Source organism: Papio anubis, chromosome 20, assembly GCF_008728515.1.
Source record: "Papio anubis isolate 15944 chromosome 20, Panubis1.0, whole genome shotgun sequence".
NCBI classification, from domain to species: Eukaryota; Metazoa; Chordata; class Mammalia; order Primates; family Cercopithecidae; genus Papio; species Papio anubis.
In genome coordinates, this window is record NC_044995.1 from 40780007 (window position 1) to 40805213 (window position 25207).

Below are 25207 nucleotides of genomic sequence, written 5' to 3' on the forward strand. Positions count from 1 at the left end.
TGGGTGACAAGAGCAAGAGTCTGTCTCAAAAAAAAAAAAAAAAAAAAAAAAAGAATTACCTTATAATCCAGAAATTCCACATCTGAAATATCCTCAAAAGCATTGAAAGCACAGACCCAGCCGGGCGCGGTGGCTCACGCCTGTAATCCCTGCACTTTGGGAGGCTGAGGCGGGCGGATCACGAGGTCAGGAGATCGAGACCATCCTGGCTAACACGGTGAAACCCCGTCTCTACTAAAATACAAAAAATTAGCCGGGCGCGGTGGCGGGCGCCTGTAGTCCCAGCTACTCGGGAGGCTGAGGCAGGAGAATGGCGCGAACCCGGGAGGCGGAGCTTGCAGTGAGCCGAGATGGTGCCACTGCACTCCAGCCTGGGCGACAAAGTGAAGACTCCGTCTCAAAAAAAAAAAAAAAAAAAAAAAAAAAAGAAAGCACAGACCCGAAGATATATGTGTATACCATGTTCATAGAAGCATTCTTCAAAATGGCCAATGGTGGAATCAACCCAAGTGTCCATCAGGATAAAAAAATATGACTTATTAATACAGTATCATTCAGCCTTAAAAAGCAAGGAAATTCAGGCATCCTCCAACATGGATAAACCTTGAGGACATAAAGCTGGGTGAAATAAGCCAGTCACAAAAGGACAAATAGGTTTGACTCCACTTCTATTAGGTCCTAGAATGGCAAATTCATATAAAAAGTAGACAAAAAGTAGAATAGTGATTACTGGGGGCTGAGAGGAAGAACGGGGAATTGGGTACAGGGTTTCCGTTTTGCAAGATGAAAAACTTCTGCAGATGAGTAGTGGTGATGGTTGAACAACAATGTGAGCATACTTTAATGCCTCTGAACTTGAGGATGGTTAATACGGTAAATTTTAGGGCTGAGCGTGGTGGCTCCTGTCTGTAATCCCAGCACTTTGGGAGGCCAAGGGGGGCGGATCACTTGAGGTCAGGAATTTGCGACCAGTTTGGCCAACTTGGCAAAACCCCCTCTCTACTAAAAATACAAAATTAGCCGGGTATGGTGGCACGTGCCTGTAATCCCAGCTACTTGGGAGACTGAGGCAGGAAAATTGCTTGAACCTGGGAGGCAGAGGTTGCAGTGAGCCAAGATCATGCCACTGCACTCCAGCCTGGGCAACAGAGTGAGACCCTGTCTCAAAAAAAAAAAAAAAAAAAGCCAGGGGTGGTAAATTTTATATCTATTTTGCTACAATAAAAAGACTTACAAAAAAAAAGAAAAAAGGCAAAAGGGTTCAAAAAGTGGACATAAGGAAAAACCTCCATCCCAGCCAGGTCCCCTCCCCTCTGACAATTATGACTGCTTACCTTTTTTGTTTTTTTTTGAGACACAGTCCTGCTCTGTCACCCAGGATGGAGTACAATGGCACGCTCTCTGCTCACTGCAACCTCTGCCTCCCGAGTTCAAGCGATTCTCCTGCCTCAGGCTCCAAAGTAGCTGGGACTACAGGCGCCCGCCACCATGCCCGGCTAATTTTTGTATTTTTAGTAGAGACGGTGTTCCACTATATTGGTCAGGCTATCTAGAACTCCTGACCGTGTGATTCCGTCTGCATTAGCCTCCCAAAGTGCCAGGATTACAGGTGTGAACCACCACGCCTGGCCAGGACCGCTGACCTTTTAAGCATACCCTTGTAGAACATCCTAAGCATATACAAGAAGGAGAGTACATCAAACTCCCCTCCATTTCCCCCTGTACATTGTAGTCCCCATTCATACTGTTCTATACCCCCTGGTTTCATTTATTGATTTATCTTAAAGAATGCTCCGGAAAAAAAAAAATAATAATGTTCTGGAACAACAGAAATCAGAGTGTGGATGGACAGTAGGAGCAGTGCCGAGGTGGCAATGGCAGATCAGTGAAAGCTGGCTGAGGCAGGGCATGTGTGTGGAATGCTGGGAGGTTGAAATAAAATTGGGAGAGACACTTTCACATCCCCTGGGAAGGAAAGAAACTATTTTCGGGGCAATAAGAAGACTTTGGAAAAAAAAAAATTACAGTTCTCGTTTGGGTACATGACTTCTCAGTTCCGTCACGGGTGTGGGGATACCAGAGGGAAAGGAGACTGAACAATCAGGTTGGGACTTGGGGTGAGGTGGGGGCAAGGAGAGCAGGAAGGAGGAAAAAGTGTACACCTCTTATGTTAGAATTTATATTTATGTCTTGAGCAGGTCATTATTTGAATCATTAAATTAAACTTTTTTTTTTTTTTTGAGACAGAGTCTTACTTTGTCACCAGTGGCGCAATCTCGGCTCACTGCAACTTCCGTCTCCTGGGTTGAAGCAATTCTCCTGCCTCAGCCTTCCGAGTAGCTGAGACTACACCCGGCTAATTTTTGTATTTTTAGTAGAGACGGGGTTTCACCATGTTTGTTGGCCAGGCTGGCCTCAAACTCCTGACCTCAAGTGATCTACCCACTTGGGCCTCCCAAAGTGCTGGGATTACAGGCATGAGACACCGTGCCCAGACTTTTTTTTTCTTTTTTTTTTTTTTTTTTGAGACGGAGTCTCGCTCTGTTGCCAGGCTGGAGTGCAGTGGCGCAATCTCCGCTTACTGCAACCTCTGATTCCTTGGTTCAAGTGATTCTCCTGCCTCAGGCTCCTGAGTAGCTGGGATTATAGGTATGCGCCACCACCCCCAGCTAATTTTTGTGTTTTTAGTAGACACGGGATTTCACCATGTTAGCCAGGATGGCCTCGATCTCCTGACCTCAGGGTCTGCCCGCCTCGGCCTCCCAAAGTGCTGGGATTACAGGCGTGAGCCACCGCACCCGGCCTTATTTTTCTATTTTTATTTTTTTGAGGCAGCCTCTTTCTCTGTCACCCAGACTGGAGTGTAAATAGTTCAGTCGTAGCTCACTGTAGCCTCAACCTCCTGGGCTCAAGAGATCATCCTGCCTCAGCCTTCAAAAAAAGCTAAAAATAGAGGCATACACCACCACGTCTAGCTAATTTTTAAATTTTTTGTAGAGACAGGGTCTCACTCTGTGGCCCAGACTGGTCTTGAACTCCTGGACTCCTTGAACTCCAGGAGGAGCAATCCTCCTGCCTGGGCCTCCCAAAGTCCTGGGATTATAGGTGTGAGTCAACATACCCGGCCATAAAAATTTCATTCATGAAGTGTCCTTGTCTTCTCATCGTTTATGAATTGTATTTGTGTGAAGCACATTGTTTATAGACTACTCCTAGTTAGAAGATTTCACGAATGATTTCTGGAAATATCTAGAATGATCTGGAAGAGTCTGGAAAGCTTTGGAGGGATGGGCAGTCTGGCCAGAATTAGGAAGAGTCAGATTTCCATCTTTCTTACGTTGCTTTTGTGACCTTCCTTGGATGAATCATTTCTTTCTGGGTCTTCTATTTACTCTTCATTCAAGCAACTTTTCTTGGCCAGGTGCAGTGGTTCACATCTGTAATCCCAACACTTCGGGAGGCCGAGGCAGGTGGACCACGTGAGGTCAGGAGTTTGAGACCAGCCTGGCCAACATGGTGAAACCGCATCTCTACTAAAAATACAAAAATTAGCTGGGCGTGGTGGCGGGCACCTATAATCCCAGGCTCTTGGAAGGCTGATGCAGGAGAATCGCTTTGAACTGGGAGGAGAGCTTGCAGTCTTTTTTTTCTTGAGATGAGTCCGCTGTCGCTGAGTGCAGTGGTGGCTGCTCACTGCAAGCCCCCGGGTTCAGGCCATTTCCGCCCAGCCTCCTTAGTAGTTGGACTCAGGCGCCAGCCACGCCCAGCACAGCTGTTTTTAGAGACGGGGTTTCATTCACAGGATGGTTCACCTCCCGGGATCTGGTGGTTCGCCCGCCTAGGCCTCCCAAAGTGCTGGGATTACAGGCCTGAGCCACCGCACCCAGCCAAAACACTTTTCTTTACTGTTCATGTACCAGACACCTGTGAGTACCTGAGTCAGGGCACATCCCTCCTCTGGAGTCCCCTCCAGGGACTGGTGACAAAGCCATGAACAAGACAAAGGTCCCATCCCTCCTGGAAACCAGCAAGAAAGAAATCAACAAAATAATTTGGAGGCCAAGGCAGGCAGATCATGAGGTCAGGAGATAGAGACCATCCTGGCTAACACGGTGAAACCCCATCTCTACTAAAAAATACAAAAAATTAGCTGGGCGTGGTGGCGGGCGCCTGTAGCCCCCGTTACTCAGGAGGCTGAGGTGGCAGAATGGTGTGAATCCAAGAGGCGGAGCTTGCAGTGAGCCGAAATCGCGCCACTGCACTTCAGCCTGGGTGACAGAGACCGTGTCTCAAAAAAAAAAAAAGATGGGCCAGAGTCCAGGACTCCACCCTGGCTGAGACTGAACTTCAACTACCCAAGTAGCAAGTGGCTACAAGGTTGAATACTGCACAGCCCCGAGTTCTGATCTGAAGACGAGGGTGGGGGGGTTAGGCCCTGTGGTAGGGGTGGGGGGCGTGGGGGGAGCAGTGGGTGGGGGAAGGGTGTTTTTCACTCGTGTCTCATATGTTGCACTTCATTACAGGGATGTCATATTGGCCGGGCACAGTGACTCATTCCTATAATTCCAGCACTTCGGGAGGCCAAGGCAGGAGGATCACTTGAAACCCGGAGCTCAATACCAGCCTGGCCAACATGATGAAACCCCCTCTCTACTAAAAACACAGAATTTAGCCAGGCATGGTGGCAGGTACCTGTAATCCCAGCTACTAGGAAGGCTGAGGCAGGAGAATTGCTTGATCCTGGGAGGCAGAGGTTGCGGTGAGCCAAGGTTGTGCCACTGCACTCCAGCCTAGGCAACAGAGTAAGACGGTCTCAAAGAAAAAAGAATGTCGTATGTATGGATTACCTGTGTGATTAAGAGGAGAAAGGTGGGCCGCGCCTGTAATCCCAGCACTTTGGAATGCCAAAGTGGATCATTTGAGGTCAGGAGTTCAAGACTAGCCTGGCCAACATGGTGAAACCCTGCCTCTACTAAAAATACCAAAAACTTAGTCGAGATGTTTTGCATTCCAGCCTGAGCGACAAGGGCGAAACTCTGTCTCAGAAATAGATAATTCATTAATTAAGAGTAGAAAAGTGAAATAAGCCAGTCATTGAAGTGGAGACACTGTAGGATTCAACATATAGGCAGTCGCCAGAGTAACAGATTCACAGAAAGCAGATTCACAGAGTAGAACCTGGAGTAGAATTTTGGTTTGATGGTGATCAGGGAATGAGGCTGTGGGCTGGTTCTTAACACTGGAGCATGTGTTGAGACTTGCCTGGTTTGAAATTCCCCTAGCACCAGAATAAAATAGTGGGTGCCAGGGACTGGGGAGGTGGAATGGGGAGTGAGTGTTTCACGGGGACATTGTTACATTTGGGAAGATGAGAAGGGTGCAGATGGCTGGGCACGGTGGCTCACGGCTGTAATCTCAGCAGTTTGGAGCAGACCACTTGAGGCCAGGAGTTCAAGATCAGCCTGGCCAATATGGTGAAATCCCATCTCTACTAAAAATGCAAAAAAATTGGTTGGGCATGGTGGTGTGTGCCTGTAATCCCAGCTACTGGGGAGACTGAGGCAGGAGAATAGCTTGAACCTGGGAGGCAGAGGTTGTAGTAAGCCAAGATCACACCACTGCACTCTAAACTGGACAACAGAGTAAGACCCTGTCTCAAAACAACAACAAAAAAGAGAAAGATGGAGATGGACGAGGACTGATGGTTGGACTCCAGTGTGAATGTACTTAATGCTGCTGAACCGTGCACTTAAAAATGGTTAAGAGGACCAGGCGCAGTGGCTAACACCTGTAATCCCAGCACTTTGGGAGGCTGAGGCGGGCAGATCACGAGGTCAGGAGTTTGAGATCAGCCTGGCCAACATGGTGAAATCCTGTCTCTACTAAAAATACGAAAATTAGCTGGAGGTGGTGGCATGGACCTGTAATCCCAGATACTCAGGAGGCTGAGGCAGGAAAATAGCTTGAACCCAGGAGGCGGAGGTTGCAGTGAGCCGAGATCACGCCACTGCACTCCAGCCTGGGTGACAGAGCGAGACTCCATCTCAAAAAAAGAAAAGAAAAAACATAGTTAAGAGGGTATAGATTAATTGCAGCACTTTCATCAAAGAAATATCAGATCCCACAAAATGTGAGGACCTATTTTTTAAAAAATGGTTAAGATGGTAACTTTTTTTTTTTTTTTTTAAAGACAGAGTCTCACTCTGTCACTCAGGCTGAAGTGCAGTGGCGTGATCTCGGCTCACTGTCACCTCTGTCTCCTGGGTTCAAGGAATTCTGTAGTCTTAGCCTCCTGAGTAGCTGGGATTATGGGCGTGTGCTCCCACGCCCAGCTAATTTAGTAGAGATGGGGTTTCACTATGTTGGCCAGGCTGGTCTCAAACTTGACCTTAGGCAATCCACCCACCTCAGCCTCCCAAAGTGCTGGGATTACAGGCTTGAGCCACCATGCCCAGCTAGTAAATTTTATATTACATGTGTTTTGCCATAATTAGAAAGAAAGAGAGGGAGAGAGAAAAACAAACAAACAGAGAGAAAAGCTGGGCATCGTGGCTCATGCCTATAATCCCAGCATGTTGGACGCTGCCAGCACTTTGGACGCTGGAGCAGGAGGATCTCTTGAGGCCAGGAGTTTGACACCAGCCTGGGCAACACAGAGACTCCATCTCTACAAAAAATAAAAAATTAGGCCGGGTGCGGTGGCTCACGCCTGTAATCCCAGCACTCTGGGAGGCTGAGGCGGGCAGATCACCTGAGGTCAGGAGTTCAAGACCAGCCTGGCCATGGTGAAACCCCATCTCTACTAAAAATACAAAAAATTAGCTGGGCATGGCCAGGCATGGTGGCTCACGCCTGTAATCCCAGCCCTTTGGGAGGCCGAGGTGGACGGATCATGAGGTCAGGAGTTCAAGACCAGTCTGACCAACATGGTGAAACCCCATCTCTACTAAAAATGTAAGTTAGCCGGGTGTGATGACATGCGCCTGTGATCCCAGGTACTTGGGAGGCTGAGGCACAAGAATCGCTTCAACCCGGGAGGCAGAGGTTGCAGTGAGCTGAGATGACGCCACTGCACTCCAGCCTGGGCAACAGAGCAAGACTCCAACTCGAAAAAAAAAAAAAAAGGAAAAAAATAAGCAGGGCATGGTGATGTGCACCTGTAATCCCAGCTACTTGGGAGGCTGAGGCAGGAGAATTGCTTGAACCAGGGAGGCGGAGGCTGCAGTGAGCCGAGATTGCACCGAGATTGTACCATTGTACTCTAGCCTGGGCAACAAGAGCGAAACTCCGTCTCAAAAAAAAAAAAAAAAAAAATTAGGCCCAGTGTGGTGGCTCATGCCTGTAATCCCCGCACTTTAGGAGGCTGAGGCAGACAGATCACAAGGTCTGGAGTTTGAGACCAGCATGGCCAATATGGCAAAACCCTGTCTCTACTAAAAATACAAAAATTTGCCAGGCGTGGTGGCAGGCACCTGTAATCTCAGCTACTTGGGAAGCTGAGGCAGGAGCATCACTTGAACCTAGGGAGTGGAGGTTGCAGTGAGCCGAGATCATGCCACTGCACTCCAGCCTGGGTGACAGAGTGAGACTCCGTTTTAAAATCAATCAATCAATCAAAATAAAAAACCAGTCAGGCATGGTGGTGTGTGCCTGTGGTCCCAGCTACCTGGAAGGCTGAGGCAGGAGGATTGCTTGAACCCAGAAGACTGAGGGTGTAGTGAGCTGTGATCATGCCACTGCCCTCCAGCCTGGACAACAGAGCAAGACCCTGTCTAAAAAGTAATAATAATAATACAAAAAGAAAATCGAAGAAAAGAAAGGGAGGAAGGAGAGAGGAAGGAAAGAAAGAAGAAAAGAAAGGGGGCAGGAAGGTAGGAAAGAAGGGTAGACGGATGGAAAGAGAAAGAAGAAAAGATTGTTTAAAGCTCCTCCAAGCCATCTGGCTAACCTTGGTTCCCAGCTTCTCTGCGTCAGCAGTGACGAACTCTGGCCCTCCAGCTCAATGTCAAGGGCGACACAGCCTCAAGCATCTCTCTTGCCAGGCCACCTAACTCTGTTGCCCAGAAGCCACAGGAATCCAGGGAGAAAAAGCCAGCAAGAAACCCCTGCAGGGGCCCCAAGGCCTGTGTCTGCTCTTCTCCATCTGCATCTTAGTTCACTGGGGGACCAAATCACCCTGCCTGGAATTGGGGCTCCGTCCTCGGTTGAATTGGTTAGAACTTGTGGTCTTACGTCAAGGAGGAGACATCATCCCTGTCTCAGGGTGCGCTGGACAGGGCTAGGTGCCTGCCACACAGCGCTCTCCTTTTCTTTCCTTTTTAAATTAAAAAAAAAACCCCTGTTTTTTATGTGTGTGTGTTTGGAGACAGGGTCTCACTCTCTCACCCAGGCTGGAGTGCAGTGGTGCAATCACGGCTCGCTGCAGCCTGGACCTCCCTGGGTTCAGGTGATCTTCCCAACTCAGCCTCCCCAGTAGCTGGGATTACAGACGCGTGCCACGACGCCCGGCTAATTTTGTACTTTTAGTAGAGACGGGGTTTCACCATGTTGGTCAGGCCGGTCTTGAACTCCTGATCTCGTGATCACCCACCTCGGTCTCACAAAGTGTTGGGATTACAGGCGCGAGCCCCCGCGACCAGCCCATCTTAACCACTTTTAACTGTACAGTTTAGTGGCATTAAGCACATTCACACAGTTGTGCAACCACCACGACCATCTATCTTCAGAACATTCCGAACTTCCCAAACTGCAACTCTGGCCACGCCCCTCCCAGCCCGTGGCACACACCATTCTACAATTCTAGGGACCTCTTGTGAGTGAGATCAGATAGTATTGTCCTTTTGTGTCTGGCTTATTTCACTGAGCATAACGTCTGTGTTGGAGCCTGTGTCAGAACTTCCTTCCTTCCTTTCTTTTTTTGAGACAAGAGTCTTGCTCAGTCGCCCAGGCTGGAGTGCAGTGGCAGGATCTCAGCTCACTGCAAGCTCCGCCTCCCGGGTTCAGGCCATTCTCCTGCCTCAGCCTCCCGAGTAGCTGGGACTACAGGCGCCCGCCACCACGCCTGGCTAATTTGTTGTATTTTTAGTAGAGACGGGGTTTCACCGTGTTAGCCAGGATGGTCTCAATCTCCTGATTTTGTGATCCGCCCACCTCAGCCTCCCAAAGTGCTGGGATTACAGGCGTGAGCCACCATGCCCGGCCTATTTTTGTATTTTTAGTAGAGATGGGGTTTCGCCCGTTGGCCAGGCTGGTCTCGAACTCCTGACCTCAAGTGATCTGCCCTCTGCGGCTTCCCAAACTGTTCAGATTACAGGTGTGAGCCACCACTCCCGGTCAATCCTTCTGATTTAAATGGGTTGGTGTAACTGATTGCAATTCTGACATACAGGCTTCAAGGAAAAAGTGCCACCTGCCCTTACAAGGCCTTCTGAGAGTGTTTTACCTTAACTTTGATTTTGTGGACAGCAGTTTAGAACCACACTGTCTGAGCACAAACCTTTTACTGTGTGACCTGTGGCAAAAAAAAATTTTTTTTTTTTGAGATGGAGTCTCGCTCTGTTGCCAGGCTGGAGTGCTGTGACTCTCAATCTCGGCTCACCACAACCTCCACCTCCTAGGTTCAAGGGATTCTCCTGCCTCATCCTCCTCAGTAGCTGGGACTACAGGTACTCACCACCATGCCCGGTTAATTTTTGTAGTTTTAGTAGAGACGGGGTTTCACTATGTTGGCCAGTCTAGTCTCGAACTCCGGACCTCATGATCTGCCCGCCTTGGCCTCCCAACATGCTGGGATTCCAGATGTGAGCCATTGCGCCTAGCCTTCCTTTTTCTTTTTTAAAGGTTAAAGTAGGTTTCTTGTGGTCTGTTCAATAAAAGAACATAGTATTATAATCCATTTCAGTGATGCCGGTGTTTTTTTGTTTTGTTTTTGAGACGGATTTTGTTTTGTTTTGTTTTTGAGAGTGAGGCTCTGTCTCAAAAAACAAAAAAAGAAAGAAAGAAAGAAAGAAAGAAATAGAAGGCCAGGTGCAGTGGCTCACGCCTGTAATCCCAGCACTCTGGGTAGCCAGGGTGGACAGATCATCTGAGGTCAGGAGTTCAAGACCAGGCTGATCAACGTGGCAAAACCCCATCTCTATTTAAAAAAAAAAAAAAAAAAGGCCGGGCGCAGTGGCTCAAGCCTGTAATCCCAGCACTTTGGGAGGCCGAGACGGGTGGATCACGAGGTCACAAGATCAAGACTATCCTGGCTAACCCGGTGAAACCCTGGCTCTACTAAAAAAAACAAAAACCAAAAAACTAGCCGGGCGAGGTGGCGGGCGGGCGCCTGTAGTCCCAGCTACTCGGGAGGCTGAGGCAGGAGAATGGCGTAAACCCGGGAGGCGGAGCTTGCAGTGAGCTGAGATCTGGCCACTGCACTCCAGCCTGAGCGACAGGTGTGATGGCAGGTGCCTGTAATCCCAGCTACTCAGGAGGTCGAGGCAGGACTCTTACATCTGGGAGGGGAGGTTGCAGTGAGCTTAGATTCAGCCACCGTACTCCAGCCTGGACAACAGAGTGAGACTGCATCTCAAAAAAAAAAAAAAGAAAAAGAAAAATAAAGAAAATAGAAATAGGAAGAACTTCTGTCAATTTCTCTTTTTTCCTTTTGTAGAGACAAAGTCTTCCTCTGTTGCTCAGGGTGGAGTGCAACAGTGAGGCTCACTGCAGCCTCAACCCCCTCAACCTGTTATCTTCTCACCTCAGCCTCCTGAGTAGCTGGGACTACATACAGGCGGACACCACCATGCCTGGATAGTTTTTTTTTTTTTTTGGTAGACACAGTGTCTCACTACATTGTACAAGCTGATGTCAAACTCCTGGGCTCAAGTGCTCCTCTTGCCTCAGCCCCACAATGTGCTGGGATTACAGGTGTGAGCTACCATGCCCAGCTTCCCTGTCAACTTCTCAAAGTGCTTGTTTATTCAGCATACACACTAGCATTTCCTTTTGTTTTCTTTTTTTTGAGACAGAGTCTCGCTCTGTTGCCCAGGTTGGAGTGCAGTGGTGCGATCTCGGCTCACTGCAACCTCTTTGCCTTCCGGGTTCGATCAATTCTCCTGCCTCAGCCTCCCAAGTAGCTGGGATTACAGGCGTGCACCACCACGCCCAGCCAGAAATATGCTTTGAAAACTGACCGGCCGGGCACGGTGGCTCAAGTCTGTAATCCCAGCACTTTGGGAGGCCGAGACGGGCGGATCACGAGGTCAGGAGATCGAGACCATCCTGGCTGACACGGTGAAACCCCGTCTCTACTAAAAAATACGAAAACTTAGCCGGGCGAGGTGGCGGGCGCCTGTAGTCCCAGCTACTCAGGAGGCTGAGGCAGGAGAATGGCGTAAACCCGGGAGGTGGAGCTTGCAGTGAGCTGAGATCCGGCCACTGCACTCCAGCCTGGGCGACAGAGCAAGACTCTGTCTCAAAAAAAAAAAAAAAAAGAAAACTGACCTTTGCAGAACTTTTTATTTTTTTTGTAGAGCCTAGGCTGCTCTTGAACTTCTGGGCTCAAGCGATCCTCCTACCTCAGCATCCCAAAGTGCTGGGATTACACGCATAAGCCACTGTGCCCGGCCCCAAGTGTTTCCTGCCCCAGATTACCAAGGAAGGCAAGAAGGGGAGGGAACTGATGTCTGAGGGCTCCAAGGGAGATTCGCCACATGAGGGGTTGCAGCAACGGGCCCCTGCGCATGCCAGTGCCTAGAAGTATGTGGTGTAGAATTTTAGCTGAGGCTTAGAGAGGGCTGGGCAGGTGCAGGCTCAGCTGACCAGGCCTCCTTGTGCATTGAGGAACTGTGACAGTTTAGAACCCTCTGGCCACATGGAGTGCAGCGTGGTTGGAAGCGGAGAAACCAAGGAGTTGACCACGCTGGTCTAGGCCAGTCATGAGGTTGAGGCTGGTGCAGGTGAAGGTCAAGGGTGGACAGAGAGGTGGGTGGGTTGAGGGGATATTTAGGAACGAGAATGAGTGGGTGGGGGGGATTGGCTGGTGCGGCCTGATGGAAAGGGACGGCAGCTGACACGGACTCCTTGTAGGTCAGTGGCCTACAAGGCCAGTGAGGTGGGGACACAGCAGAATCAGACATGGGTGGATCGGGAGGAGCTGGGCTCTGGACACCTCATTCATATTAACGCTCCTGCAGGTAAGAATTATCCTTTTTTTTTTTTTTTTTTCTGGAGTCTGAGTCTTGCTGTGTCGCGCAGGATGGAGTGCAGTGGCATGACCTTCGCTCACTGCAACCTCCGCCTCCTGGGTTCAAGCAATTCTCCTGCCTCAGCCTCCTGAGTTGCTGGGATTACAGGCATGCGCCATCAGGCCCGGCTAATTTTTGTATTTTTAGTAGAGATGGGGTTTCACCATGTTTGCCAGGCTGGTCTCGAACTCCTTGCCTCAAGTGACCCGCCCACCTTGGCCTCCCAAAGTGCTGACATTACAGGTGTGAGCCACCAGGCCCAACCAAGAACTGGCTTATTGCAGTAGAAATCTTTGAGACCAAGACAGAAACTAGAACCCAAGTCTGCTATTGACCAAAACATTGGTGAGGAATCAAGAAGCGGTTCTGGCCGGACGTGGTGGCTCACACTCTATAATCCCAGAACTTTGGGAGACTGAAGTGGGAGGATCCCTTGAGCTCAGGAGTTCAAGATCAGCCTGGGCAACATAGTGAGACACAATCTCTATTAAAACATACAGAAAGTGGGCCATTACTTTGGGAGGCTGAGGCGGGCAGATCACCTGCGGTCAGGAGTTCGAAACCAGCCTGGCCAACATGGCAAAACCCCATCTCTATTAAAAATACAAAAACTTAGCTGGGCATGGTGGCACGTGCCTGTAATCCCAGCCACATGGGAGGCTGAGGCAGGAAAATCGCTTGAACTTGAGAGGTGGATGTTGCAGTGAGCCAAGATTGCACCACCCCACCTGCACTCACGCCTGGGCAACAGAGCAAGACTCTACCTCAAAAAAAAAAAAAAAGTGATCTGCCCACCTCAGCCTCCCAAAGTGCTGGGATTACAGGCAAAAGCCACTGCACCCGGCCCAAAAAGTGACTCTTAAAATGGCCAGGCAACCAGGCACGGTGGCTCACGCCTGTAATCCCAGTACTTTGGGAGGCCGAGGTGGGTGGCATGAGGTCAGGAGACCAGCCTGGCCAACATGGCAAAACCCCATCTCTACTAAAAATACAAAAATTAGCTGGGTGTGGGTACATACCTTTTGTCCCAGCTACTCGAGAAACTATCGTGCCACTGTACTCCAGCTGTGCGACAGGGCAAGACTCTGTCTCAAAACAAAACAAAACAAATCAAAAAAGACTCCAGGAGAGCCAGCCTAGATGGCTGGATGGGAAAGCGCGTGACCACCTGCCACATATGATGTGCCACATTATTGCTCCCACTCCCTCCTCATCCAGGCCGTGTCAGGTCCCATCATGCCCTGACCACTGGGCGTTTCAGCTTCAAGGTCCTGCTCAGTCGTGTCTTGTGGAAGCCTCTCCTGACTCCTCCGGACACACTGAGCTGTCCGCCATTGCTTAGTTCACCACCTGGTTCCAGGGGCCATTTCAGCCTTCAAGTCTCAGGGTCCCTGCTCCAGACCCCGGAGCAGGTGGCAGCCCCAGAGGAGTCTCATGCCCCCCAAACCTGAGCTCAGATCTGTGTAACCTTAGGCCAGTGGCTCAACCTCCCTGAGCTCCGCTTGTGTCATCTGGGAAACGGGAATGAAGTCCTCTAGCCCCCAGGGTTGTTGGAAGAAGGGCATTGGTCAGTGGGACTGAGAGAGAGGAAAGGCCTACCAGAGGGGCAGGGGCGGAGAGCAAAGGTCAGGAAGGGCAGTAGCCAGCCAGCAGCTGTCACCAGTCATACGGGTGGAGGCCCCTGGCTTGAGGCCACTGTCCACATGGGGACCAAGCTGGTTCCAGGCCCTCAGGCCAAAGCCGATGTCTGAGACCTGAGTCAGATGGACCTGCAGCCCGGACAACTCATCTGCACCACAGCTAACATGTCCCCGTGTCCCCGTAACATGGGTTTTACATAGGTGGACATTAAGACATCAGACAAAAGTTCTTTCTGTGGGCTCCCTCATTTTTTTCCTAAAAACTATTTTCCTGAAAAATTTCTTTTCTTTTTTTTTTTTTTTTTTTAGACAGGGTCTTACTCTGTCTCCCAGGCTGGAGTGTGGTGGTGGGATCACAGCTTACTGCAGCCTCAAACTCCTGGGCTCAAGTGATCCTCCTGCCTCAGCCTCCCAAGTAGCTGGGAGTACAGATGTGCACCACTGTGCCTGGCTAATTTAATTTTTTCATTTTTTTGAGATGGCAGTCTCTCTCTGTTGCCTAGGATGGTCTCAAACTCCTGGCCTCAAAAAATCTTCACAATCTTCCTGCCTCAGCCTCCCAAAGTGCTGGGATTATGGATATGAGCCAACATGCCCAGACTAAGGGACTTATTTTTAATTTTATTTTTGTTTGTTTCTTGGTTGGTTGAAGTGCTGGGATACCTGTGCAGAATGCGCAGGTTTGTTACATAGGTATACATGTGCCATGGCATGGTGGCTTGCTGTACCTATTAACCCATCATCTAGGTTTTAAGTCCCACAAGCATTAAGTATTTGTCCTAATGCTCTCCCTCCTGGGACTTATTTTTTAATTGGCCTCATCCTGAAAACCATGAAATCATACGTTTGGTGAGCTGGTTTTCCATAAATGTTAAAATAAATTCTGGCTGGGAGTGGTGGCTTACACCTGTAATCTCAGCACTGTGGGAGGCCAGCGTGGGCAGATGGCTCGAGCGCAGGGGTTTGAGACCAGCCTGGGCAACATGGCAAAATCCTGTCTCTACTAAGAATACAAAAAAATTAGGCAGATGTGGTGGTGCACACCTGTAATCCTAGCTACTCAGAAGGTTGAGGTGGCAGAATTTCTTGAGCCCAGGAAGCGGAGGTTGTAGCGAGCAGAGATCGTGTCACTATGCACTCCAGCCTGGGCGACAGAGCAAGACCCTGTCTCAAAAATAAATAAATAAATAATAAATTCTAATCTATTAAAATAAAGCCAAAGCTATTGAAACAAACAAAATGAGGATTTTCCCAAATGGTGGAGTGAGGATCTTGGCAAATCCTCTCCCTAAAAGCAACAGTAAAGCTTAACAGAATTGTCCAAAGCAACCATCCCGGGACCGTGAAAATCTGGTCAAAGGTGTTCACCCGGCCAGGACATGTTTATTCCAGAAAAACTACCGCGTGGCAGAGAAGAGCAGTAGGAGGTGATTTCTGCCTGGGGCTGCTCCTGGCCTGGGCCCCCAGCTCCAGCCACGCCATGGAGATCAGTGGCCTCACTGCTGGAGGGCCCCACTGTTGGAAGCTGCAGGGATCTCAGTGCGGAGTGAACGGGGAGGGGAGGGCCAAGGTCATCAGCTGGCCTAAGGTTGAGACTCCAATTGAGCAACAGATTGGTAAACTAGCCAGAAACGGAAAAGGAGGCCCAGCTGGCCCCAGGTATCCATAGGGGTTGGGAGGCCACGTGCAGGCCAAGACAACACATATGCCCTGGAGAGAGCCCGATGCACGTCTCCCTGCCCAAGAGAGCTGAAGTGCATGCCCTGATAGGAACCACAGGCCGAAAGCAAAGGTAGCGCCAGCCTGCAAACTGCCTGGGCAGAGCCACTGACTCAGCATTTGGGCACAAGTTCTGACCAACCACCAACTGATGTCTCAGCTCGGCTGACCCAGGGGTGACTCCTTCTAAAGAAAAACGAGAATTGGGCCGGGAGTGGTGGCTCACGCCTGTAATCCCAGCATTTTGGGAGGCCGAGGCGGGCAGATTGCTTGAGCCCAGGAGTTCAAGACCACTGTGGGCAACATGGAAAAACCCTGTCTCTACCCAAAAAAAAAAAAAATTTAGCCGGGTGTGGTGGCACAAGCCTGTAGTTCTGGCTGCTCGAGAGGCTGAGGTAGGAGGATGGCTTGAGCCCAGGAGGCTGCAGTGAGCTGAGATTGCACCACTGCAGTCCAGTATCAGTGACAGCACAAGACCTTGTCTCCGAGGGGAAACATAAAAGAAGAAAAAGAAAGAAAGAAAGAAAAACAAGAATTAAGAACAAAACAAGGCCGGGCGCGGTGGCTCAAGCCTGTAATCCCAGCACTTTGGGAGGCTGATGTGAGCAGATCACCTGAGGTCAGGAGTTCGAGACCAGCCTGGCCAACACGGTGAAACCCTGTCTTTATTAAAATACAAAAATTAGCCGGGCGTGGTGGCGGGTGCCTGTAATCTCAGCTACTCCAGAGGCTAAGGCGGGGGAATCGCTTGAACCCGGGAAGTGGAGGCTGCAGTGAGCCAAGATCACACCACTGCACTCCAGCCTGGGCGACAGTGAGAGACTCCATCTCAAAAACATACAAAAATTAAAAACAAATAAACAAAATACAATGTCTACTTTCTGACAACAAAAGCTTGCCAGACATGTGAAGAAACAGGAAAGTGTGACCTACGCTGAGGACAAAAAGGAGTCAAGAGAACCTTTCTGTGGAGGAACGGGTCCGGATGTTGGACCTAAAGCCTTCAAAGCAGCTACTAAAAATAGGTTCAAGCTGGGTTGTGTATGTCTGTGGTCCCAGATACACTGGAGGCTGAAGAGGGAGGATCATCTGAGCTCTGGAAGTTGAGCTATGTTCACACCACTGCAATCCAGCCTGGGCAACAGAGCAACACCCTGTCTTGATTTAAAAAAAAAAAAAAAAAGTAGGCTGAGGCAGGAGGGTCACTTGAGCTCAGGAGTTCAGACCACCCGCCCAGGCAACAAAGCAAAACATTATCTCTAGACACACACACAACAATTAGCCCAGTGTGCTGGTGTGCACCTCTAGTCCCAGCTACTTAGGGGGCTGAGGCAGGAGGATCACTTGAGTCCAGGAGGTCAAGGCTGTTATGAACCGTGATGACACCACTGCACTCTAGCTTGGGTGACAGAGCAAGACCTTGTCTCAATTAAAGAAAAAAAAAAAAAGGTTCAAAGAGCTAGAAGAAACCATATTTCAAGAATTAAAGCCAAGCATGACCCTAATGACCCACTAATAATGGCTCTTAATGAATAGACAAAAACGGTAAGAATTCGTATTAGTTGGGCACGGTGGCTCACATCTGTAATCTCAGCACTTTGAAAGGCTGAGGCGGGTGGATTGCTTGAACTCAGGAGTTTGAGACCTGCCTGGGCAACATCACAAAACCCTGTCTCTACCAAAACCGAAAACCAAAAAACAAAAACAAAAACAAAAATTAGCTGGGCATGGTGGTGTGCACCTGTAATCCCAGCTCCTCAGGAGGCTGAGGTGGGAGGATTGCTTGAGCCCAGGAAGCAGAGGTTGCAATAAGCAGAGATTGAGCCACTGCACTCCAGCCAAGACTTACTGTAAAAAACTCAAAGCATGGTGGCTCATGCCTGTAATCCCAGCACTTTGGGAGGCCAAGGTGGGTGGATCACTTGAGATCAGGAATTTGAGAGCAGCCTGGCCAACATGGTGATACCTTGCCTCTACTAAAATACAAAAATTAGTGGCTGGGCACAGTGGCTCATGCCTGTAATCCCTGCACTCTGGGAGGTCGAGGCAGGTGGATCACCTGAGGTCAGGAGTTTGAGATCAGCCTGGCCAACATGATGAAACCCCGTCTCTACTAAAATACAAAAAATTAGCTGGGCATGGTGGCGCACCCTGTAAACCCAGCTACTCAGGAGGCTGAGGCAGTAGAATTGCTCGAACCCAGGAGGCTGAGGTTGCAGTGAGCCGAGATCATGCCACTGCACTCCAGCCTGGGTGACAGAGACTTCATCTCAAAAACAAAACAAAACAAAAAACAAAAACTCAAATTACGTTCTGGATTTGAAAGCCCTCCCTGACCACCTGGGCTCCCATTATGCCCTGAGCTTCCTGCATCATGGCTCTGAGAGCTCTATGTGGCGTCTGCCCATTTCTGTGAGGGTCTCCCCAACCCAGGCTTGGCCACGGACAGGGTAGGGACGGAGCCGCCTGCTCCCTGCACTATAGGTCTCAACTGAACAAATGCTGGAGACCTGCAGCGGCAAAGGCCACATGTGTGGCCAGGCAAGTCCTCTTCCCCTGCCGGGGCCTCAGTATCCTCCTCTGTGAAACAGGCCCCATGGGCTCTGGTGTCAGGAGAAGGACAGGGACCTGGACATGAGGTGGCCCCCACCACTCCTGCTGGCAGAAACCCCGGGAGCCAGGCATGAGTCCACCTGCAGGCAAGGCTGTGAGTTTTGTTGTTGGTTTAATTTATTACTGTTTGACATCCAGTGACACTGACATACCCTCGCCGGGCCCCCGGCGAGTCTGACCTGTCCAATAAAATACAGTACGAGGAGTGGACGGTGACGCACATGCATCCACGCTTAACTACAGTGACTCCAAACTGCGGCGCAACAGTACTGCCAGCAAAGGAAAAGAAAAACAGGTATCGCGTGTTCCCCAATTCGGAATTCTCTCTCTCTCTCTTTTAGACAGTTAATGCTGTTACAAATGCTACTGATGCCAGGACAGGGCCAGTCACAAACAGTCCTACAGCTTCTCGGCTGTATAAATATGGAAGATTCTTTTGTTTATACAGTTTTACCCCAAGTCTGAAACTACGTGTGCTGCTATCCGTTACTGCTAAGGCCTATGCCGTTTCGGCTCTGGAACGAGGGGCTCGGGGTCGAGACTGGAATGTCGGGGCTCAGTCTTCTTCGCTGCCACTTCCTGAGCGGTCCTGGAGAGGGGACAGGAGGAGAGAGTATGTGTTGGCCACCCCTGCTAGGGCACTTTGCCAGGGGCCTGCCAAGCTTTAAATAAACTTGCTCAAGAAAACACCGATGCCGGCAACAGAAGCTACTGCAGCCATAGCCACGTCTGAACTTCATGTTTCTCTAGAGGACCAGTCCCTGTGACCACACTCGGCAGTCTCGGGACCTGCGAGGCTCCATGTGTCTTCCCTGCTCTGTCCCATGTCACCTGCCTGGCCCTTGGCCCCTGACCTACAGCTTCCAAACCATCTTGGCTCTTCCTGACTGTGAAAGATCTTTGCTCTTTAATTTTTTTTTTTTTTGAGACGGAATCTCGCTCTGTCACCCAGGCTGGAGTGCAGTGGCCGGATCTCGGATCACTGCAAGCTCTGCCTCCCAGGTTTACGCCATTCTCCTGCCTCAGCCTCCCGAGCAGCTGGGACTACAGGCGCCTGCCAACTCGCCCGGCTAGTTTTTTGTATTTTTTAGTAGAGACAGGGTTTCACCGGGTTAGCCAGGATGGTCTCGATCTCCTGACCTCGTGATCCACCCGTCTCGGCCTCCCAAAGTGCTGGGATTACAGGCTTGAGCTACCGCACCCGGCCTAATTTTTTTTTTTTTTTTTTAAGACAGGGTCTTGCTCTGTTGCCCAGGCTGGAGTGCAGTGGTGCTATCACGGCTCACTGCAGCCTCGACCTCCCAGGCTCCAGTGAGCCTCCTGCCTCAGTTTCCCAAAGTGCTGGGATTACAGGTGTGAGCCACCAGACCCGGCCTCGTAAAACATTTTTAAACAGCCTGGCATGGGCCATAAAACACCCTGCTCTGGCTTGGGCAAGAGACACACCATCACAGCCCATGGCCCTCCTGCCTGGAGGGCCACCCCTCCCCATGAAGACTTCATGAATGTCCTCAAAGGTCACATGCCTCTTTTGTCAGACTGATTTCCAGGCACTGAAATTTGCTGCTTCTGTGCTGACAAAATGGCATTCACCAGACTTCAGTGGGAGCCAGGCCTGAGTGGGGGCAGTTCCCTCATCCATGCAGCCTCCTTGCTTTGCATAAGAGGAAACTGAAGCTTGAGAAGCAAAGTGACCTGCCAGGTCCCACAGCCAGAAGGGCCAGAGACAAAGGTGAAGATTATTTAAAGCCAGCAAGTGGATCTGCTCAGGCTTCCTACTGTCCCCCAAAAACTATCCACTGTGGGTTTGGCATTTCTGCCCATTCTCTACAACACTGAGGAGACAAGGCACTGCCTGGTGGGTCCCCAATCCTAGCACCTCCCACTCGACCCTAATCAAGCCCTGGCCTCCCCGGCCTCAGCCCAGCAGCCCTGGTGCCATGGGACCGCCTGTTGCCTGTCCTGAGACCTCATATGTCCCCCAGTCCCCAGACACCCACGGGTACTAAGAGTTGGTTCCAGGGTCACACAGGCTTGGGTTTCAGTGGCAGCCCTGTCACATATTGGCTGTGTGACCTGGGGTCAGCCACGGCAGGTCAAGCCTCAGTTTCCCTACCTGCAGCATGGGGGAGTAAGAGCACTGCCCCGCAGGGCTGTCCTATCAGGGCCCTGGGATGCCTCCCGCCACCCACCAGCCCTGCCTGCTCGGGGGCCCGACCTCACCTCCTCTTGTTCCTCCTCACTGTCGTCATCACTTACGACCGGCTTGGCTCGGGACCCTCGGCTCGGTCGCCGCCGGCCGCCCTTCAGCCGGTCCTGTGCTTTCTCCTTCCGGCCAAGCTTGATCTTCACTTTGACAGACCGAGCTAGAGGGGACCACGAGGGAAAGACAGCCTTGAGCTCTGGGAATGCAGCACCCTCACAGCAAGGGGTGTCTGGGAGCTGGGAGGGCTGTGAAAAGCTGTGGCCTTGGGGGCTCTTGGGCCAGCGTGAACCCCGGCATCCCGAACCCCCCCGGGACTCACACTCAGATTCGGAGCCTTCCTCCTCGCCCTCTTCCTCCTCCTCACTCTCCTCGCCTTCACTGTCATCCTCCTTCTCGATTTTCTGCCGCACGCTGGTGAAGACTGACTGCAAGACGATGGAATCTTCATAGATCTGGGCGGAGACACCAGGGGCTTGAGTGGATGGGCCTGATTGGAGGGTTGCCTGCCCGGCCCTGGCCCCAGCCCCAGCCCCAGCCCCAGCCCCAGCCCTGTGTTGTCCCTGGACAGCTGATCAGTGGCCAGTGCGAGTCTCAGTGGGTCGGGGCTTCAGCCCACCCAGGGTGGAAGGCCCTCTCCATGATCTTCCTCCACAGGTACCCCAGAGAGCATCAGGCTTCTGAAATGCTCCAGGGTGAAAGGTCAGGCACACTGGTTTGGAAATGGCTGCAGGTGCCTCCCTCCTTCTGCAGAATCTCTGAGGTCTGCAATAACATTAGAAATGCATGTCCCTTGTTGAAGCCAGCATCTTCCCCAAATGCATCCAAGTCAAGTGTTTTTTCTGAGAGGCATCAATCCCAAACACACTTAAGAAAAGTTTGCCAAGTTGAGGCTGTGTATGTGTCAATTCTATCACAGGAAAGAACACACCCATAGGATTCCTCTGAAGAGAGTGTGCCCCAGGGAATTTAAAACAAAATTCCAACAGACAGAGGACTCTGAGTCTATTTCTTCTGTTGTGCCTATCTTTATTTTCTTTGGTAAATACGTACTGCTTTTGTAATTGCTAAAATATCCCAAGTTGTTGGAAATTTAAATTTTTTTTTTTTTTTTTTTAAAGACAGGGTCTTGTTACGTTGCCCAGGCTGGTCTTGAACTCCTGGCCCCAAGTGATCCTCCCGCCTTGGCCTCCCAAAGTGCTGGAATTATAGGCACGAACCACCACAGCTAGCGGGAATTGTTTTTAACCCATCAATTCAGAAAGGAAGCAGGGGCGGGTTGGTTCACAGCCCAGCTGTGGGAGTGGCCCATCCCCATCCCCCAGCCGTGCCCTCACCAGGGAGCCCTCCAGGTTGAAGGTCTGAGCGTTCTGGCACAGCAGCATGACGTCCTTCTCTAGGTCGTTGAGGCTGCGGTATTTGTGGTTGCGGATGCGCTCCTGCAACGGACGGGAGGAGCAGGTCTTACCTCAGGACCCCGCCTCGCCTGCCCGCAGGTCCCGCTGTGTGCTGGGGACCCCGCGGGCCAGGATTCCTCGCGCCTATGAGGATGTGGCTGAAGCCCCAGCCTTGGTAACCTGGCCCACCAGGCATGGGAACTGCATGACTGAGGCCCAGCACTGAGTGAGCAGGACCTTGAAGGAACACCCAACACCAACTGCTCACTGACATCCCACAGGACACCCCCAATCCTTACAAGGAACCCCAAAAGCCCACGACCAGGTCCCTAACCAGGCATCCCAAGGCTCTGCCCAGGCAGTTTCTGGTCATTCCGCCCACACACCACAGCTCTCAGATGGGGGTGCCCCTGGGTCAGACTCCTCCCGCGGGCAGATGCATGGCACAGGCACAGCGTCGGTGTTACCTTTATCTTCTTGAAGTCCACAGGCTTGCGGATGAGCTCGTAGTACTCCGGCAGCTCCTTTCGCGAGGGCAGCTGGATGAAGACCTCGCTGAGCTGACGTCCACTGCTGCTGCAAGGCAGAACCGGCAGGCATCACCCCTCGGCCCGCCCACCTGGGAGCCCCCACTCCACCTCAGCAGGTCCCCACATTGAGGACAGAGAGGATGAGAAATTCAAACTTGGCTCAGGAGCTATTTCTTGCACTTTTTTTTTTTTTTTTTGAGATGGAGTTTCGCTCTTGTTGCCCAAGCTGGAGTGTAATGGCGCGATCTCAGCTCACTGCAACCTCCACCTCCCAGGTTCAGGCGATTCTCCTGCCTCAGCCTCTGGAGTCACTGGGATTACAGTCGTGCGCCACCATGCCAGGCTCATTTTGTACTTTTAGTAGAGACAGGGTTTCTCCATGTCGGTCAGACTGGTCTCAAACTCCTGACCTCAGGTGATCAGCCCACTTCGGCTTCCCAAAGTGCTGGGATTACAGGTGTAAGCCACCACGCGTGGCCTGCACATGTGCTTTCTTGTAGCTTCTGGAACGTTCCCCAGCGACAACCACACACACAGGCCTGTGACGCGGTTTTGTTTTTTTTTCCTTTGAGACGGAGTCTCATTCTGTCATTAGGCTGGAGTGCAGTGGTGTGATCTTGGCTCACTGCAACCTCTGCCTCCAGGGCTCAAGCAATTCTCCTGCCTCAGCCTCCCGAGTAGCTGGGATTACAGGTGCCCACCACCACACCCAGTTAATTTTTGTATTTTTAGTAGACGGGGTTTCACCATGTTGGCCAGGCTGGTCTCGATCTCTCGACCTCATGATCCGCCTGTCTCAGCCTCCCGAAGTGCTGGGATTACAGGCATGAGCCACTGCACCCGGCCAATACATTTGTTTTTGAGACAGGGTCTTGCTCTGTTGCTCAGGCTGGAGTGCAGTGGTGTGATCATGACCCACCACAGTCTCAACCTTCTGGGTTCAAGCGATCCTCCCAGCACAGCCTCCCAAGTAGCTGGGACTATAGCTGTGCACCACCAGGCACAGCTAAAATTTTTTGTAGAAATGGGGGTCTCACTATTTTGCCCAGGCTGGTCTCAAACCTCTGGCCTCAAGCAATCCTCCCTCCTCAGTCTCCCGAAGTGCTGGGATTATAGTCAGAAGCCACCGCACCTGGCCTGGGATGCATCTGGATCTCTGCTTTGTCCTCACTGGGGACTGATCTAACCCTCCAGACACCACAGGAAGTGCCCTCGTGTACTCGGCACAGTGGCGGTGATGAGACGCTACCAGGCCTGGTGCACAGCACTCCCAGCTCTTACCAGGTCTTGCCCATACCTGAGCCTGGCTCAGGAGGATGGGGTGGGTGGGGACAGAAGCTCTGAGAGCTGACCTTGCTCTGACAGAACCCAGACCGCAGGCTGGGAAAATGAGAACGCATGGCAAACGTGCTCTCCCCTCTGCTTTGGCCCAGAGGAAGGGCCTGGCCGGGAAACAGCCCTAAGCAGGGAGCCATCAGGTGGATGAGGCCTAAAAGTGGCCAACGGGGCCCGATGGGAAGAAGGAGCTGAGTTTGAGTTCTGATAACTCCAGCTGCCTCATCAGCACCGCTTCTATCCTTATGTTCTTTTCCAGAAAATTCCAGAGGGCAGGGCAGCCTGCTCATGCCACTGGCTGGCCCCACCGTCTGTTTGGGTGTCCTGAGTGCTCCTTATCTTGTTTCTGTTTACTGTCCTGGAAAATGGCAGCGACAACATGGTAACTTCCTTGGTTCTGTCGCTGGGGGATCCTGATGTCACCAAGGGGCAGACGGGCCAGGCCTGCCTCCAGGAGGCTGCCCGCGGGCGGGATCCCAGAAGGCCTCCTGCTTCTTTGGTGTTTGTGTGCATCACGAAGCCCCTGACCCGGCTTCTAAAACGAGAGCCTCCTGAGATGCAGATGTCACACACAGGAGCCAGAATCCTGTCCGTGCACCTCCCCTGGCCTTGACAATCGCCGTCATCCCCTCCTTGCGGGGCCAGTCACACTTTACGCACACTAAACTCTGAAGCAGGCAGCAGTGTCAGGCCAGCTGTGTTGAGGAGGGAAGTCGAGGTGGGAGTGAATTTCCTGGCCTAGCCACAGCCTGCCTTGAGCCTCTGCCTTCCAGGGCTGTCCTTCTCCAGTGTGTGCTCATGAAGTACATTACATCTCCCCATCTCCCGCCAGGAGGTGTTTTTGGTCCTGGGTGTGGGACCAGGTGGTCCAGTATAGGAGCACATACCCTTCTAAGCCAGCATTCCCGACGTGGGCCCTCCTTTTTCCATAAGAAAAGGAAGCACAGGCTTCCTTTTTCTTATGCACAGGCTGGTGGCCGCCTCGGCCACGGGCAACTGTTGGTAAACCCGGTCCACAGGCTCAGGAAAGAACACGCAGCAGAGGCACTTGCTGCTTGGTGGCCCTGGAGAAAGACACGACTCCCCTTTGAGTCGGGAAGCGTGTGTCCCATCTGCAGCTCAGGCAGAGCAGGCCTGTACCTCTTCCCTCTCCTAAGCCGGCACATCCTGCTCTCCACTCTACAGAATTTTTTAAGCAAAGAGCTCTCCTCTCTCTTCACAATGGCGGCATCCACCCTATACCTGTTACGATGAGGCACATCAAAGAGCTGCACCTTACGCCGTGAAGCAGGATGTGCAGCACAGGCAGGAGCAACAGAAGAGCCCCAATGCGATATTCTCGTCTATGAAAAGCAGCGCGCTCTGCCACTTTCCATTCTATTACACTTTTAAAGAAATGCCAGTTGTTGCCCAGGTGCAGTGGCTCGTGCCTGTAATCCCAGCACTCTGGGAGGCCAAAATGGGAGGATTGCTTGAGCCCAGGAGTTTGAGAACAGCCTGGGCAACATGGCAAAACCCCATTTCTATTTCACTGAGAAAA

At 51.3% G+C, this 25207-nt stretch overlaps 1 protein-coding gene across 18 annotated transcripts in view; it reads right to left on the reverse strand.

Moving 5' to 3' along the window:
- Positions 1-18297: 18297 nt before the first annotated feature.
- Positions 18298-25207, reverse strand: part of SMARCA4 (SWI/SNF related, matrix associated, actin dependent regulator of chromatin, subfamily a, member 4) — a 102301-nt gene continuing 95391 nt past the window's right edge. For 13 of the 18 annotated variants that reach the window (XM_031659898.1, XM_031659904.1, XM_017952201.3 and 10 more), the window contains 5 exons: positions 22270-22378; positions 21743-21844; positions 20728-20860; positions 20426-20568; positions 18298-18791 (listed from right to left, as the gene is read on the reverse strand). In XM_031659898.1, the coding sequence (XP_031515758.1) occupies positions 18759-18791; positions 20426-20568; positions 20728-20860; positions 21743-21844; positions 22270-22378 (520 nt within the window). In that variant the 3' untranslated portion in view covers positions 18298-18758. Of the gene's footprint in view, positions 18792-20425; positions 20569-20727; positions 20861-20949; positions 21171-21742; positions 21845-22269; positions 22379-25207 lie in introns of those variants that run through there. The other 5 variants (XM_017952206.3, XM_031659901.1, XM_017952207.3 and 2 more) reach the window with 4 other exon arrangements.